General features: G+C 44.3%; 1 protein-coding gene across 2 annotated transcripts in view; it reads right to left on the bottom strand.

The window, feature by feature from the left end:
• ubxn11 (UBX domain protein 11) overlaps window positions 1-16,110 on the bottom strand; it is an 85,028-nt gene that overhangs the window by 55,571 nt on the left and 13,347 nt on the right. For both annotated transcript variants that reach the window (XM_078567206.1, XM_078567207.1), the window contains exons 4-7: window positions 14,308-14,408; window positions 14,106-14,160; window positions 13,419-13,489; window positions 9,017-9,143 (exon numbers count right to left, since the gene is read on the bottom strand). In XM_078567206.1, coding sequence (XP_078423332.1) covers window positions 9,017-9,143; window positions 13,419-13,489; window positions 14,106-14,160; window positions 14,308-14,408 — 354 coding nt within the window. The remainder of the gene's footprint in view (window positions 1-9,016; window positions 9,144-13,418; window positions 13,490-14,105; window positions 14,161-14,307; window positions 14,409-16,110) is intronic.

Raw genomic sequence — 16,110 nt, 5'->3', positions numbered from 1 at the left:
ATGGGATTTGAACCCATGACCTACTGATTCACAGGTAAGAATGCCACCCTCTGAGCCATGGGTGATACCAATAGATAGATAAGGGCTTAACTTCAAACTATTGAAACTCGGGATTGTCTTATGCCAATTTCAGACATTTCCAGGAAGTGCCTGGATTGCCACCCAAGTAAGAAAGTGCAATTGAGGGGATAAAATCCAATTTCAAGTGGTAATCCATCAACCGCCTATAACATATCCAACCGATAATTCTTTCCATTGACCTCAATGGAAAGTTGGGTGGTGTCTATAATGGTCGACAGGTCCTGTTGTCACCAGTTTGTGCCCTGCGACCCCACCGCTTGGGTTTAGACATATATTAGACTCAGTGGGACACCTTGTACACTCGATCCATTCACCCTCGCCCCTCAAATTCAAACTGAATTGTTGGTTAATTGAAACTTGGAGACAATATTTATCACTGCAGAGAAGATATAAACTGAACCGGGCAATCTGTGTGTTGCACAAACGGATTTCCAAAGGGACTTGGAGTATTTATTAACAGTTCCAAAGTAAATGTAAATGAAAAAGGAAGCAATGATTTTAATGCACAATGTTGTATTGGCAAATGTTTAACATATTTTAGCCCGCTGCCATAAAAAGGAAAAGCACTCTTTGCAGCCTTCAAAGGCAGTGACTGGCCTATGTTTGGCGAATGAAGCCTGGGGATTACACTCTTGCTTCATATGCTGTGTTAGGAAGCCTGCTCCGTCATTCATTATGATCATGGCTGATCAACCAGTTCAATAGCCTGCTCCCGCTTTCTCCCTATATTCTTTGATCCCTTTCATCCCAAGAGCTATATCTAACTTCTTCTTGAAAACATACAATGTTTTGGCCTCAACTACTTTCTGTGGTAGCAAATTCCACAGGCTCACCACTCTCTGAGTGAAGAAATTTCTCCTCAGCTCAGTCCTAAATGGTCTACCCCATATCCTCAGACTGTGACCCCTGGTTCTGGACTCCCCCACCATCGGGAACATCCTTCCTGCATCTACCCTGTCTAGTCCTGTTAGCATTTTATAGGTTTCTATGAGATCCCCCCTCATTCTTCTGAACTCCAGCGAATATAATCCTAACCGACTCAATGTCTCCTCATATGTCAGTCCCGCCACCCCAGGAATCAGTCTGGTAAACCTTCACTGCACTCCCTCTATAGCAGGAACATCCTTCCTCAGATAAGGAGACCAAAACTGCACACAATATTCCAGGTGTGGTCTCACCAAGGCACTGTACAATTGCAGCAAGACATCCCTGCTCCTGTACTCGAATCCTCTCGCTTTGAGGGCCAACATACCATTTGCCTTCTTTACCGCCTGCTGCACCTGCATGCTTATCTTCAGTGACTGGTGTACGAGGACACCCAGGTCTCGTTGCACATTCCCCTCCCTCAATTTATAGCCATTCAGATAATAATCTGCCTTCCTGTTTTTGCTACCAAAGTGGTAACCTCACATTTATCCACATTATACTGCATCTGCCATGCATTTGCCCACTCACTCAGCTTGTCCAAATCACACTGAAGCATCTCTGCATCTTCCTCATAGCTCACCCTCCCACCCAGCTTTGTCTCATCTGCAAATTTGGAGATATTACATTTAGTTCCCTCATCTAAATCATTAATATATATTGTGAATAACTGGGGTCCCAGCACCGATCCCTGTGGTACCCCACTAGTCACTGCCTGCCATTCGGAAAAAGACCCGTTTATTCCTACTCTTTGTTTCCTGTCTGCCAACCAGTTTTCTATCCATCTCAATACACTACCCCCAATCCCATACACTTTAATTTTACATGCTAATCTTTTATGTGGGACTTTGTTGAAAGCCTTCTGAAAGTCCAAATAAACCACATCTACTGGCCCCTTCTCATCAACTCTACTAGTTACATCCTTGAAAAATTCCAGTATATTTGTCAAGCCTGATTTCCCTTTCGTAAATCCATGCTGACTCTGTCCAATTCTGTCACTGTTTTCCAACTGCTCAGCTATTAAATCTTTTATAATGGACTCTAGAATTTTCCCCACTAACGACGTCAGGCTGACTGGTTTATAATTCCCTGTTTTCTCTCTACCTCCCTTTTTAAATAGTGGGGTTACATTAGCTACCCCCCAATCTGTAGGAACTGTTCCAGAGACTATAGAATCTCGGAAGATGACCACCAATGCATCCACTATTTCTAGGGCCACTTCCTTAAGTACACTGGGATGTAGGTTATCAGGCCCTGGGGATTTATCAGCCTTCAATCCCATCAATTTCCCCAACACCATTTCCCTACTAATACTGATTTCTTTCAGTTCCTCCCTCTCACTAAACCCTGTGTTCCCCAACATTTCTGGTATGTTATTTGTGTCCTCCTTTGTGAAGACAGAACCAAAGTATGTATTTAGTTGGTCAACCGTTTCTTTGTTCCCCTTATAAATTCCCCTGTTCCTGACTGTAAGGGACCTACATTTGTCTTCACCAATCATTTTATCTTCACATACCTATATAAGCTTTTACAGTCAGTTTTTATGTTCCCCGCAAGCTTACTCTTGTGCTCTAGGTGACTGGAGGTCTTTTTTTATCGTGACAGCGCAGACTTGCCTGGAGTCACAGGGTTCAACAGATAGCCCTGTACACCTACCTATTCATTAAAAGGCAGGCTAAGGTGCAGTACACTCCAGCTGATCACAGTCAGCACAGGGATAGATCTAGACAGACATCCTCCCACATACACTCTCTCTGATACAAGGTGTGCCACTTGCTAACCAGCCTAGAGCAGGCCGCTAGGGGCACACAGTGAGCCAACTCGCTTGACCCAACAATAGTGAAGTCCGTCTGCTCCCCTCAGCCCATGATCACCAATGCAAGTAGGGAGCTCACTGACTGGTTGTTTGAATGAATAGCCAGGGCCACAGGCTAATGGTGTCAGCGGTGGCTCTGGTGCTAGCAGTCTGGTCTCTGGGTCAGACGGTTGTGGGTTCAAGTCCCACTCCCGTCCGGACAGACAGTCCATGGAAGTGGTGACTTGTCAGAGATGCTACCTTTGGATATAAAAGGTCCCATGAGGCTATTTTGAAGACGCGCAGGTGAGTTACCCTAGGTGTTCTGGCCAATATTTATCCCTCAATTAACATCACACAAAACAGATTCTGATCATTATCACAATGTTTGTGGGAGCTTACTGGGTATAAACTGGCTGTGGCGTTTCCCACACTCCCGCTTCAAAAGTACTTCATTGGATGTACAGATTTTGGGATTTCTGCTGGTGGTGAAAGGTGCTATATATTTGTAAGCCTTTAAATTTTGGTATGGCTATGGAGGCGATTTTAAAAGTACCAGTCCACCATGCTGGGACAGGAGGAATTGTAGCCCACACACATGCACACGGCTAGCTTCTTACCTCAATAATGCCAAGTTAGACTCAATGACAGGAAATAAATAGAGACAGATTCACCTGACACTGCTCCGGGCTACATCCTATCAGCTGGTTTGATAGTCACATCTTCAGAATCATTCCTTGGCTCTCACTCCAGTCATCGTGTCCAGAAACCGGACTGGAAAATGGACCGTGGTCAGGTGTTGGAGGGAAGCTGCTGGGCAGTCCCTGGACCTCAATGACACACATCCCCATTCTCCCTTAATAATCAGCAAGCTTTGATAGGGAGAGGAGTATCAGTAAAACCTCGGCCAGTTTGGTCAAAGATTGAAACATTGATCTTGAGCTGAGTTTTAATTTGATTTTAATTTAAATGATTGTAACACGGGCCAGCCTGAAACCACACCAGCAGCTCATGCTCTTCCACTGAGCAACATTGTTATGGGAGATTCCACTGAGCGATGAGACCTCAGTAAAGTGCAATGTTTCTCGGGTCTCCTAGGTAACAGATGTGTTGCCAGTGCTGTTTTGCCTGAGTAAACTGTTGGCACAGGAGGGGGGCTCCAGTCTGCTGACTCCACCTCTGAAAAAAATTATACCAACAGACTGACATAGCGATGTTCGAATAGGCAACTAGTCAGCTTCCCTCTCCTAACTGCAGACACTCTCTCCCTCTCTATGTATAATCTGTCCTTGGTTTTTGGCTTTTCTCATCAGCAAGTTCCATGTTTGCTTACCTCATGTTGCAGTATTGACCCTCTTTACCATCATTCAGACAAGAGGTAAGCTTGGATTTCAACAAGGCATCAATCATACAGACATAGTTTTACAAGTGAAGAAACACTGATCGATTAGTGTATTTTCTTGGCTTCGCCTGTCGAGTCCGTGGAGGGGGACGGGGGACGGGGGGTGGCAAGAAAACTGAGCACGGGGCCCCACTAGCTGTAAATCCACCACTGCTGTCTCTTGGTCCATTTTGTTTTATGGAGCATATTGGAATGTATTTTATGTTAAAGATATTACACAATTAGAAGTTGTAACCCTGGATGTCGAGGGATATACAGGATTGGATAAAGAGAAAAAGGGAGGTTCCTGGCAGATACCGAGGGCTCAAAACAGCGGAAGCCCTAGAGGAATATAGAATGTGTAGGGGGGAACTTTAAAAGGAAATTAGGAGAGCAAAAAGGGGGCATGAAAAACAGTGGCAGGCAAGATAAAGGAAAATGCAAAGTTATTTTACAAATACATTAAGAGTGAGAGGATAACTAGGGAAAGAGTAGGGCCCATTAAGGACCATAGTGGTAATTTGTATGTGGAGCTGGAAGACGTAGGTAGGGTTCTAAATGAATATTTTGTGTCGGTGTTCACAAGTGAGAGGGACAACGTGGGTATGGAAATCAGAAGGACTGTGATATAATTAAAGAAATCAGCATAGAGAGGGAGGGAGGTTCTAAGTGGTCTGGCAGGCTTAAAAGTAGATAGATCTCCAGGCCCAGATGAAATGTATCCCAGGCTGTTGAGTGAGGCAAGGGAGGGGATAGCAGGGACGTTGGCAATAATTTTCAATACCTCTCTGGCCACAGGAGAGGTGCCAGAGGACTAGAGGACAGCCAATGTAGTACCGTTATTCAAAAAGGGAGGAAGGGATAAACCAGGGAACTACAGGCCAGTTAATCTAACCTCAGTGGTGGGGAAACTATTGTAAGCAATTCTGAGGGACAGAATTAATCTACACTTGGAGAGGCAGGGATTAATCAAGGACAGTCAGCATGGTTTTGTTAAGGGGAGGTCACATCTAACCAATTTGATTGAATTTTTTGAAGAGGTGAATTGGTGTGTCGATGAGGGCAATGCATTTGACGTAGTCTACTTTGACTTCAGCAAGGCTTTTGATAAGGTCCCACATGGGAGACGGATAATGAACATAAGAGCCCGGGGGATCCAAGGCAATTTGGCAAATTGGATCCAGAGCTGGCTGAGTGGCAGGAAGCAGAGGGTGATGGTCGAGGGGTGTTTTTGTGACTGGATGCCTGTGTCCAGTGGGGTTCCACAGGGATCAGTGTTGGGTCCCTTGCTGTTTGTGGTACATATAAACAATTTAGACTTGAATGTAGGAGGGTTGATCAGTAAGTTCGCGGATGACACGAAAATTGGTGGAGTGATAAATAGTGAGGAGGATAGCCTTAGATTACAGGAGGATATAGACGGGCTGGTCAGATGGGCTGATCAGTGGCAAATGGAATTTAATCCAGATAAGGGTGAGGTGATGCACTTGGGCAGTATAAACAAGGCATGGGAATACACGAGGAATGGTAGGACCCTGGGAAGTACCGAGGATCAGAGGGACCTTGGTGCGCATGTCCACCAGTCCCTTAGGGTAGCAGGACAGGTAGATACAGTTAAGAAGGCATATGGGACACTTGCCTTTATTAGCTGAGGCATAGAAAATAAGAGCAGGGAGGTTATGCTGGAACTGTATAAAACGCTGGTTAGGCCACAGCTAGAGTATTGCGTGCAGTTGTGAAATCCGCATTATAGGAAGGATGTGATTGTACTAGAGAGAGTGCAGAGGAGATTTACCAGGATGTTGCCTGGGCTGGAGAGTTTTAGTTATGACAAGAGATTGTACAGACTGAGGTTATTTTCCTTGGAGCAGAAGAGATTGAGGGGGGACATGATTGAGGTGTATAAAATTATGAGGGCATAGATAGGGTAGACAGGAAGGAATTTTTCCTCTTGGTGGAGGTATCAATAACCAGAGGGTACAGATTTAAGGTAAGGGGCAGGAGGTTTAGAGGGGATGTAAGGAAGAATTTTTTCACCCAGAGGGTGGTGGGAATCTGGAACTCACTGCATGAAAGGGTGGTAGAGGCAGAAACCCTCATAACATTTAAGATGTATTTGGATGCGCACTTGCGATGCCACAGCATACAAGGCTATGGGCCTAGTGCTGGAAAATGGGATTAGAATAGTTAGGTACTTGTTTGATCGGCGCAGGCTCGATGGGCTGAGGAGCCTTTTTCTGTGCTCTATGACTATGTTTTGTTGGAGGAAACTTTTAAAGGAAGCCATGGGAGTAAAATGAGGTCTGTCCAATGAGAGAAAAATTGAATTTGTGTTCATCTCCCATCAGACTCATAAAAAGATCAAGTTCTACAGTTTTAAGTTTTCCTTTCAAAAAAACCTACTGTGATCAAAAAGTTCACTACACTTTAAAAGATAACAGAAATAACACTAATAATTTGTGCGTTGGACCGAGCTGTTTGATTCATTCCAACAGGTGGAATTGAGCCAAACCAGTCACAATACATGCCCTGTGCTTTTGCAGCAATGTTCTAACAGCTCTGTGGTTTAACCTTGTGAAAAAGATCAATTAGCAGTACAGCCTCTGCTCTTGAAAGAAACACTGCTTAGGAATTCACAACTATCTGAAAGTAACTAAATTCTATTTTACATTGTTTGCTCTACAGGTACACTTCAGTCTGAACGTAAGGAGCAACGTCAGGATTAGAATATATGCAGCAACCTTGGTTCAGTGGCTAGCTGTCTTGCCTCTGAATTAGAGAGGAATGAGTTCCAGCTCTGTTCCAGAACATCAGCACAAAATTTGGGGTAATGCTTCAGTACTGCAGGAGCATGATAGTGTTGGAGGCACCGTCTGCCTGTTCTGATGGACATATTCAGAATTATCCATAAGCACTATTGGAAGAAATGCAGGGAGTTCTTCCAATGCCCTCATCAATATTTGTCCTTCCACCAACAGATAAGGGGATCTTAATTCTCATCACTCAAATTACATTGTGTGTAATGGATTTTAAGGCAGTGTATAAATGTATTTTAATGTTACACTAATACAATATTATTTATCATAATTCACTGCAGACTAAGTTTCTGTAACTTTACAATAACATCTCAAATCCGACCTTTCTCTGAAGATATCATTGTGTACCATTCCAGTATGTGGAATATTCCAGAAGCTGATGTTCAAAACTTTGTGTAATTCCAACCCTTTCAAAGAAAGGTCTGCGGAAATGCTTCACTTTACAGTGATTGTAGGGGCAGTCTTGAAGCTGGAAGCCTCCCTGTCTCTGCAACCTCCTCCAGTCCCATAACTCGATACTACTTTCAGTAACCTCTCCCACTCTACAACCCTCTGAGATTTCTGTGCTCCTCCAATTCTGACCTCTTGTGCATTCCAGATTTTCGTTGCTCTACCATTGGTGGCCATGTCTTCATCTGTTCAGGCCCCAAGCCCTGGAATACCCTCCTCATACATCTCCGACTCTTACTCATCTTTTAAAATGCGCTTTAAAACCTACCTCTTTTGACCTGTCCTATTTTCTCCTTGTTTGGCTTGGTATTAAATTTGATAATGCTTCTGTGAAGCTCCTTGAGACATTTTACTACGTTAAGGGCACTGCATAAATGCAAATTGTCGTTATTGTTCAGCATCTTTACACCAATACATTTATGTCTATAATCTTGACTGTCACATGAAGATTGACCATTTGACCAACGTGCCAAAGGGCTGCCAGCAGCTGTGGAACTCTACACTGGCAACAGCCACTGCTGAACGTTCCAAAGGATCACGCTGATTTAGTGGAAATGGTTGACGGATGAATATAGTGAGTTAGTATAATTGGAAAAGCCCTGAGAACCAATCTAGAGTTACACAACCCTGGGAAAGCCACACTGCTGGCTGGGCACTTTGTATCAGACTAGTCCAAAGATTCAGCTGACATGGCGGGTGGGGAGTGGGGGGGTGAAGGGAAAGACCAAACCACGAGACTTGGAGACGATTGGATGTAAATTCAGAGATCCCACACTCCCAACATGAGGTATGCACGGGCACTGAACACGAACACACGCACACTGACCAACCAGCCCACGCTCGCTCCACACTGGGAGTATGGCTTCATTGTATTAAGAATTCCCGTCAAAGTTAAGTTCCAGAGTCCAAAACTTGCAGTCATTAAGATAATCAATGATAAATCCAATAAAGAATTCCAGGAAAACCTCCTTACCCAGAGAGTGGTTAAAATGTGGAACTCGCTACCACAAGGAGTGGCTGCAGCAAATAACAGATGCATCAAAGGGGAAGCTGCGTAAGCATATTAGGGCGAAAGGAATATAAGGAAATGATGGGGTCAGATGAAATAGGTTAGGAGGAAGCTCTTGTGGAGCATAAACACTGTCATGAACCAGGTGGGCTGAATAGCCTGTTTCTGCGCTGTTAACTTCTATGTAATTCTATTTAAAATGGGGTGTTGGTGTAAATAAAATTACCCTTCCAGACTAACTTTCTCCTTAGAAAAAAGTAAACTTAATCATACAGTCCCCTAAATTATGTTCCTACGGTTTTGAAACCATCACAATTTATCCCAGTCAATCCACTTCCAGATGTTGAATTTATAAAGAATGTCTTTAAAGGTGTGGGGAGGGGGTGGGGTGCTGGGGGCTAGTGAGGGAAGCTCTGAAGAAGTTTCAGTCCAACATCTATGTTAGATATCTAGGGTCTGTGCTGCACCCTCTCCAGGATCACAAGCTCCCTGGGTTGCTGTGACCAGAGCCTCATACTCTGCTTCAGGGCTAGACCTCATCCAGTAACCCTACGACTTACCTGGGTATGAAATTAGCCCACTGGGATTGGGAAGCTCCTGGGGCTCCTCCTCTTCCTTTAGATACACACTACTGGCCTCATCCTTCTCTGAACCGACCCAGATCATCCCGTAATCATTCAGGAACTTCTACAGAAAACAACACGAAACATGTCAGCACACTTCTCCATTCTTCATGCAGTTTTTGATTGATTTTTAAAGGGGTATTTAAAAGGAAGTAACTTTATTCAAAGCACTCTCTGAAAAGGTGACATAAGCAACACGCTATCATAGAATGATATGGCACAGAAGGAGGCCATTCAGCTCATGTATCTGTGCTGACCCTTTGGGCTGGATTTTCACTGAGTTGAGATGACTCAGGAGCACTTTAAAAATGGCAGGTGTGTCCCCTATTCCAGGATTCCCAACCCCATTCCTGGCATTTTCGATTTTCAGGAGTGTCTTTTAAGGGTGTGGGCTGGTCTGGGTCATGAGCACAAATCCTGCATTCCCAGTCCGGCCGGCTCTGTTGCGGGGATAGGCACGTTCTACTGAGCCGCAATTTTCATGGAGTTGGGCCAGCTTTTCTTACAGTCGCGGTTCATGGCGCCTCAAGAGCTGTTGTAAACCATTGGCTGCATGAGGGAATCTTTTGAAAGGTAACTTCAAAAAGTCTTCCTCATGCCCCCCATTGCCAAGGTATGACCCCCACTCACCCCCTATGGACTCTCATGCCCCATGCCATGGTTTATACCCGAAAAACCCCTACTGCCCCTCATGCCTCTCTTGCAAATGTATGATTCTCATTCACCCCTTAAAGCCCCTCATGACAAGGTATGCCCCCAAACAATTTCTATGGCCCCTCATGCCTCCATGCCAAGGTATGCCCCCAATCACCTGCTTTGACTCTACATGCCCCCCCATGCCAACCTATGACACTCCCATATCCATTCACCCACCATACACTGTATAGAAGCAATAAACCCTATAGTGACAGTAGTATCTTTAAAAAAAAGTCATTGATAACATTCTACTTTCTTTAAAAAAAGCTCTTTACTACAGCCCAATAAAAGGATCGTTCATCCAGACCCTTTAAAGTATCAATAGCACAAACTGCAGGCACTTGAAATTAACAGCATAGATCAGAGAGTCAGAGCTGTCAATTAAGCAGTGTTTTCCCTGAGGCTCAGGTGTTTCAATGGGTTAATGGATTTCTGGACTCTCAGCCTGAAATACATAAAGAGGCTTGGCCGAGAGCCCAGAAATCCCATCCTGGAGGGCACTTTCTCTCGAGGCAGGGTGGGTGGAGCTGGGAATTTTCTCAACTCCCGTTACCCGCCTCGAGTACAAAAATTCAGCCCTTTGAAATAACAATCCAATTATTCCTATTCCCTGTCTTTGCCCTTTCCCCAAAGCCCTACAACATTTTCCCCTTCGAGTATTAATCAAATTCCCTTACTAACGGAGTGCTGCACTGTCAAAGGTGCCACCTTTCAGGTAAGACATTTGTCTTTTAGGTGGGTGTAAAGGGTCCCAAGACACGATTCAAGGTACAGCAGGGAGCTCTGCCAATGTCCTGGCCAATATTTGGCCCTCAACTAACATCGCCAAAAAGATTTTAACTTGGTAAACCCATGGTAGGTGAGTCAGCTTCTGTAAAGACTGGATTAGTACTCCAGCTTGGTAACTGCAATGCTATAACTTGCTTTTACAGGTTCTAGATATACGTGTCCAGCATATTCTCTTTTTCTAACTGGTCTTTTGCTGTATTGTTGTTTGAGGGATCTTGCAGTGCATTGCTTTGGCTGCCAGGTTTTCCTATAAAAGCAACAGTGGTTACTCTTGAAAAGGTTATTCATTGTTTGTCAGGCACTTTGAGATGTTATATGAAAGGTGTGATATCAATGCAAGTTCTTTCCATCCAGGACCTTGTAGCTAGATGTCAGCATTAGATGAGACTGAAGTTGTAGGTGGCTGGGATACTCAGCCCCATTTGGATTCGTTGACCCACAAAAGGTATCACAAGAGACCAGGAGACAGGCTTAGAATTGTCCATCATAAAACGTAGCCAAAATAGTTGAAGGGTGCAACCAAAAGTTGAAACAACCTTCACAGAGCACACAGAGGAAAGGGAAGGGATAGTCTGGGAAAATACTGAGTAGAAAAGGAAGAATATAGCAAACGATATGAGACACAATAATATTAATACATGATTTCATATTCTAAGCGTAAAAAGGAAATAAGAACTAGAATTGAGGTAGCGCCTTCACAATCTCAGGAAATCCCCAAAGCACTTTACAACCAGTGAAGTACCTTTGAAGTAACACAGGAAATGCAGCAAACAACTTGCATATAGCAAGGTTCCATAAGCGCCAAGGAGATAAATGATCAGATAATCTGTTTTAGTGATTTGGGTTGAGGGATAAATATTGGCCAGGAAAAATCCACTGTTCTCTGTCAAAATAGTGGCTTGGAATGTTTTACTTCTACCCAAGAGTGTGGATAGGGCTTCAGTTTAACATTTCCTCCAAAAGACAACATTTCCAACAGTGCAGCACTCCCTCAGTACCACACTGGGAGTGTTGACCTAGGTTATGTTCTCAAGTCTTTGAGTGGAACTTGAACCCATCATCTTCTGACTCAGAACCGTGAGTGATGTCCACATGGCTGACACTATGAAGGAGGTAGAACCAAGTAGCTTAAAGGGACCCCAAGGAATAACGCACTGTGTTCCTGGGAGCTGTGTTTCGAATTGCTGAACAACATGAGGGAGCAAATTTGCAGAGCACAAGGGCCAGCAATGAGGATTTAGTGGGTACATGAGAGGGGGAACCAAATGTCATTAGACAAACATTAATCTCATGTAAAATTATGGAAACCATTCGGAGGATTGGCCTGGACAAACACCTATGGGGATAGAACCAGAATGGATTGAGAAGGGAAAAATCATTGAGGATTTTACAAATAAAGTAGATCATGGAACTTTTATGATTTGGACTTTTAAACAGCTTGAAGGCATCATGGCAGCTCCCTGGTAATCTTACACCATGCATCATAATCTCTCACTGCTTGCAGATCTGATGGAGTGCAATCTTTTTTGGTTGATGAATACTCCTGGGTGATCTGGAGAGCCTTGATTACCACATTTGTGCAATCTATGACTTCCTGAATCTGTGGAAATCTGACCAGAGGAGCAAACCCAAGCACCCGCTCTTTCTGACTGACCTCATTAGTAGTGAACTGCACACAAGTGGAAAACGTGGCATCCATCACCCGGGAGATGCCGTGGTGGGCAGCAGCAGATTCTGACATTCGACAAATGTCACCAGCAGTTCTCTGGAAGGAGCCAGGGTGAAGAAATGAAGGGCTGTGGCGACCTTGACCGCTGCTGGCAATGCATGCCCACCTTGTCCTCTTGGAACGAGGTCTTCTTCCAGGATGCTACAAAAACGTTGGTGACTATCTGACAGAAAAGTCTGAGGCACTGGTGCTCAGTCCTGACCAGGGAGCTAATCCTTCATTTGTACACCCTGTTTTGGGGGCATTGCCACCTATGAGCTGGAGCTCTGTGTTCACCCACTCTGTCCTGTGGAGCAGCAGCGGGTTGAGGAGAAGGCAGCTCCTGCTGCTGTTGGTGCTGTTCCTGCTGCTGCTGCTGGTGCTGCTCCTTTTGTGCCTTGTCTGAGGTCCAAGGTGGAGCTGCGTATGCTTCTCCCATGCTGCTATGAAGGCTGAAAGCTGTGAAGTGCAGATTAAAAGACAAAAAAAAAAAATCCCTCCGAGATCATAGAAATTCTCTCTCAAATTTTGAAAATCACCTCCAAAGCTGTGGAAGCACACTCAGAACAGGCCCTGTGAACATAAGCTTTGGCAATGAAGCAGCTGGTTGATCTCAGCATTCAAAGGGTTTTTTGCCTGTCAATTTCTCAGCCCTGTCAACTCTTGTTGTCTTCTTGCCTTTTTTCCCTGGCGAGGTCCACAGAGCAGAGAGTTAAAGTCAGAATTCTGGGTTAAAACTGCAGCTATTGATCATTTAGCATATTGTATTTCAGACCCCCTATATCAGGGGTTTCTTACTCGCTGAGGAACGCGCTCAGATTAGCGGCAGGAAGTCAACAGGTTCCTGACTGCTTCCTGGCACACTAGTAGTTTCAGATGTTTAACCTGCTGCCTGCACAGAAACCCACCCTCCTTAACATAAAATCCTTAAATTTGTGCCCCCTCCACCATCACCTCCCCCACCCCACCCCGCCACTCCCCCCCACTCCCCCACCCCGTAGATCAGGTTCAAGGAGGGAAATGGAGTACAATATTCACAGGTTTCAGTGCTTGGAGTAAGAGAAGATTGAGAAGCAAGAGGGTCATGCAAAAAATGAGTTTGAGTGGGAGATGGTGTGATGAATCTTGGTTCCGATGATCTCTTACCTCCATTTCCCACACTTGATTCTGAAGCTGAAGTAATTTTTCCAGCTCCTGTTGTCTTTTGGGCTTATCAGCTATTAGGAACAAGGACAATAGAGAGAAACAGGCTTAATGAAAGAAGACAAATCTCCCAAACTCTCTCTCCCATCCTGCCAGTCCCAACTTCCAATCCAGTTAACATGATCTCTGTGTAACAACTCCCTGAAGAAAAAAGTCCTCATTTTGCCCTGGATAATCCGTCATAATTTATGTCCAACCCTGCTGCCAGTAGAAACTTTCTCCCTATTTACTTGATCAAAAACTCTTGTAAATTTGCAAACCCCTATTAAATCTCCTTCAACATTCTCTGCTCTAAGAAGAACAACCCCAGCTCGTTTGGTATCACTGAAGTCCCTCATTTCTGGTACCATTCTGGTAAATCTCCTCTGCACCGTCTCCAAGGCCTTGACATCCTGCCTAAAGTATACAAAATACGTAGCAGAGGTCAAACCAGTGGTTCATAAATATCTACTAGCTAGTCATGAGGCTTGGTGTCATGAGCAAATTTGACAATACTGCAATTAGTAATGTAACTGCTATAAATAAAAAGCCGAGGCCTCTGCAGAGCTCTGCATCATGCTACACAGCACCTATGTTACACAGCATTAGAACTGGACATAATTTTATTCACGGTAATGAAATGGCCTTTACCATTGGACAGTTGGAGTAAACTCAGCTTTTCTTCCAACACAGCTATTTTCTGGTTCTGTCAAAAGAGAGAGAATATGATTGAGCCTCTGTTGAAGAAAACATTTCAATGTCTCAGTGTTATGACAAGGCGGGTAGCTGGATAACTCTTTCATGGCATTGGTTGGGAAACTCCAGCCTTGCATTGCCTGGGAAACTCACTTACCTTCCTGCTGATCTCCTGTGCCTGGGTTTGGACCCGCTGCTCCATCTCGGTCAGCCGTTTCACCATAGTGGACATGAGCTCAGCATCACTGAGACTCGAGACTGGAGACACACAAACACAATGTTAAAGAAAAAGGCAAATATTAAATAATTACATCACCATTACCTCAACATCCAACACGTAATAGAATCATAAGAACCTGCCCAGAGGGTAGCCCCTTGTGCAGGTACAGTGCCATGTTGGAGCTCACAGCTCTAATGCCATTTTCCTGCCAGTCCCTATACTCATTCCATCAAATGATTAACTAATTTCCTCTCAAACATTGGGACTTAATTACCTTCAGTAACCTTTCTTCATTCGTTGGAATGAGCACCCCTGTTGAGCCCTGAGTCTGCCTCATCCAAAAATGGCCGGCATCAGGAACAGGGTTGGGAAACACCAGCTGTTTCTGATATTTTTGGATCTTTCCCACCTGCGCTCTTGACCTTGGCAGGACCTGAAAATTCTACCCCCTCCATCACAAGTTCTTCTACTTTCTCCTCTAAATCATTGGCTGTTTCCACTCCTGTCCCTCTCTAACTGCTCCTGAAACATCCATCCAAGCCATTGCCATTTCAAGGTTCAGCTACTGCAATGCTCTCCTGACCAACCTCCCATCCTTTGCACTCCGTGAACTTACGAATATACAAATGTACATATGAACATACGACTTAGGAGCAGGAGTAGGCTACTCAGCCTTTCCAGCCTGCTTCGCCATTCAATAAGATCATGGCTGATCTGACTGTAACTCAATTCCACAGTCCTGACAACCCCAATAGCACTTCAACTCCTTGCTTATCAAGGATCTATCTACCTCTGCCTTAAAAATATTCAAAGACTCTGCTTCTACTGCCTTTTGAGTAAGAGAGTTCCAAAGACTCACAACCCTCAGAAAAAATTTCTCCTCATCTCTGTCCTAAATGGGCGGCCACTTATTTTTAAACAGTGCCCCTAGTACTAGGTTCTCCCACAAGAGGAAACATTCTCTCCACATCCACCCTGTCAAGACCCCTCAGGATCTTATATGTTTCAATCAAGTCACCTCTTACTCTGCTAAACTCCAGCAGATACAAACCTAGCCTGTCCAACCTTTCTTCATAAGACAACCCGCCCAATCCAGGTGTTCATTTAGTAAACCTTCCCTGAACTACTAACACGTTTACATCCTTCCTTAAATAAAGAGACCAAGACAGTACACAGTACTCCAGATGTATTCTCACTAATACTCTGTATAACTGAAGCATGACCTCCCTAGTTCTGCATTCACTTTCCCCTGCAATAAATGATAACATTCAATTAGCTTTCGTAATAACTTGCTGTACCTGCACACTAACCTTTTGCGATTCATGCACTAGGACATTTAGATCCCTCTGCATCTCAAAGCTCTGCAATCTCTCACCATTTGGATAACATGCTTCTTTTTTATTTTTCCAGCCAAAATGGACAATTTCACACTTTCCCACATTATACTCCATTTGCCAGGTCTTTGCCCACTCACTTAACCTATCTATATCCCTTTGTAGCCTCCTTGTGTCCTCTTTATATATTACTATCCTACCTAGCTTTGTGTCATTAGCAAATTTGGGAATCAAACATTCGGTCCCTTCATCCAAGTCATTGATATAAAAAAGGTGATGTGAGAGTGGCTGCCGTTGACATCAAGGCCACGTTTGACCGGGTGTGGCATCAAGGAGCCCTAGCAAAACTGGGGTCAATGGGAATCAGGGGGAAAACTCTCTGCTGGTTGAGTCGTACCTGGCACAA

The sequence above is a fragment of the Cetorhinus maximus genome, chromosome 21 (genome assembly GCF_964194155.1).
Source record: "Cetorhinus maximus chromosome 21, sCetMax3.hap1.1, whole genome shotgun sequence".
NCBI classification, from domain to species: Eukaryota; Metazoa; Chordata; class Chondrichthyes; order Lamniformes; family Cetorhinidae; genus Cetorhinus; species Cetorhinus maximus.
This window is presented reverse-complemented; position numbering and strand designations above follow the sequence as displayed.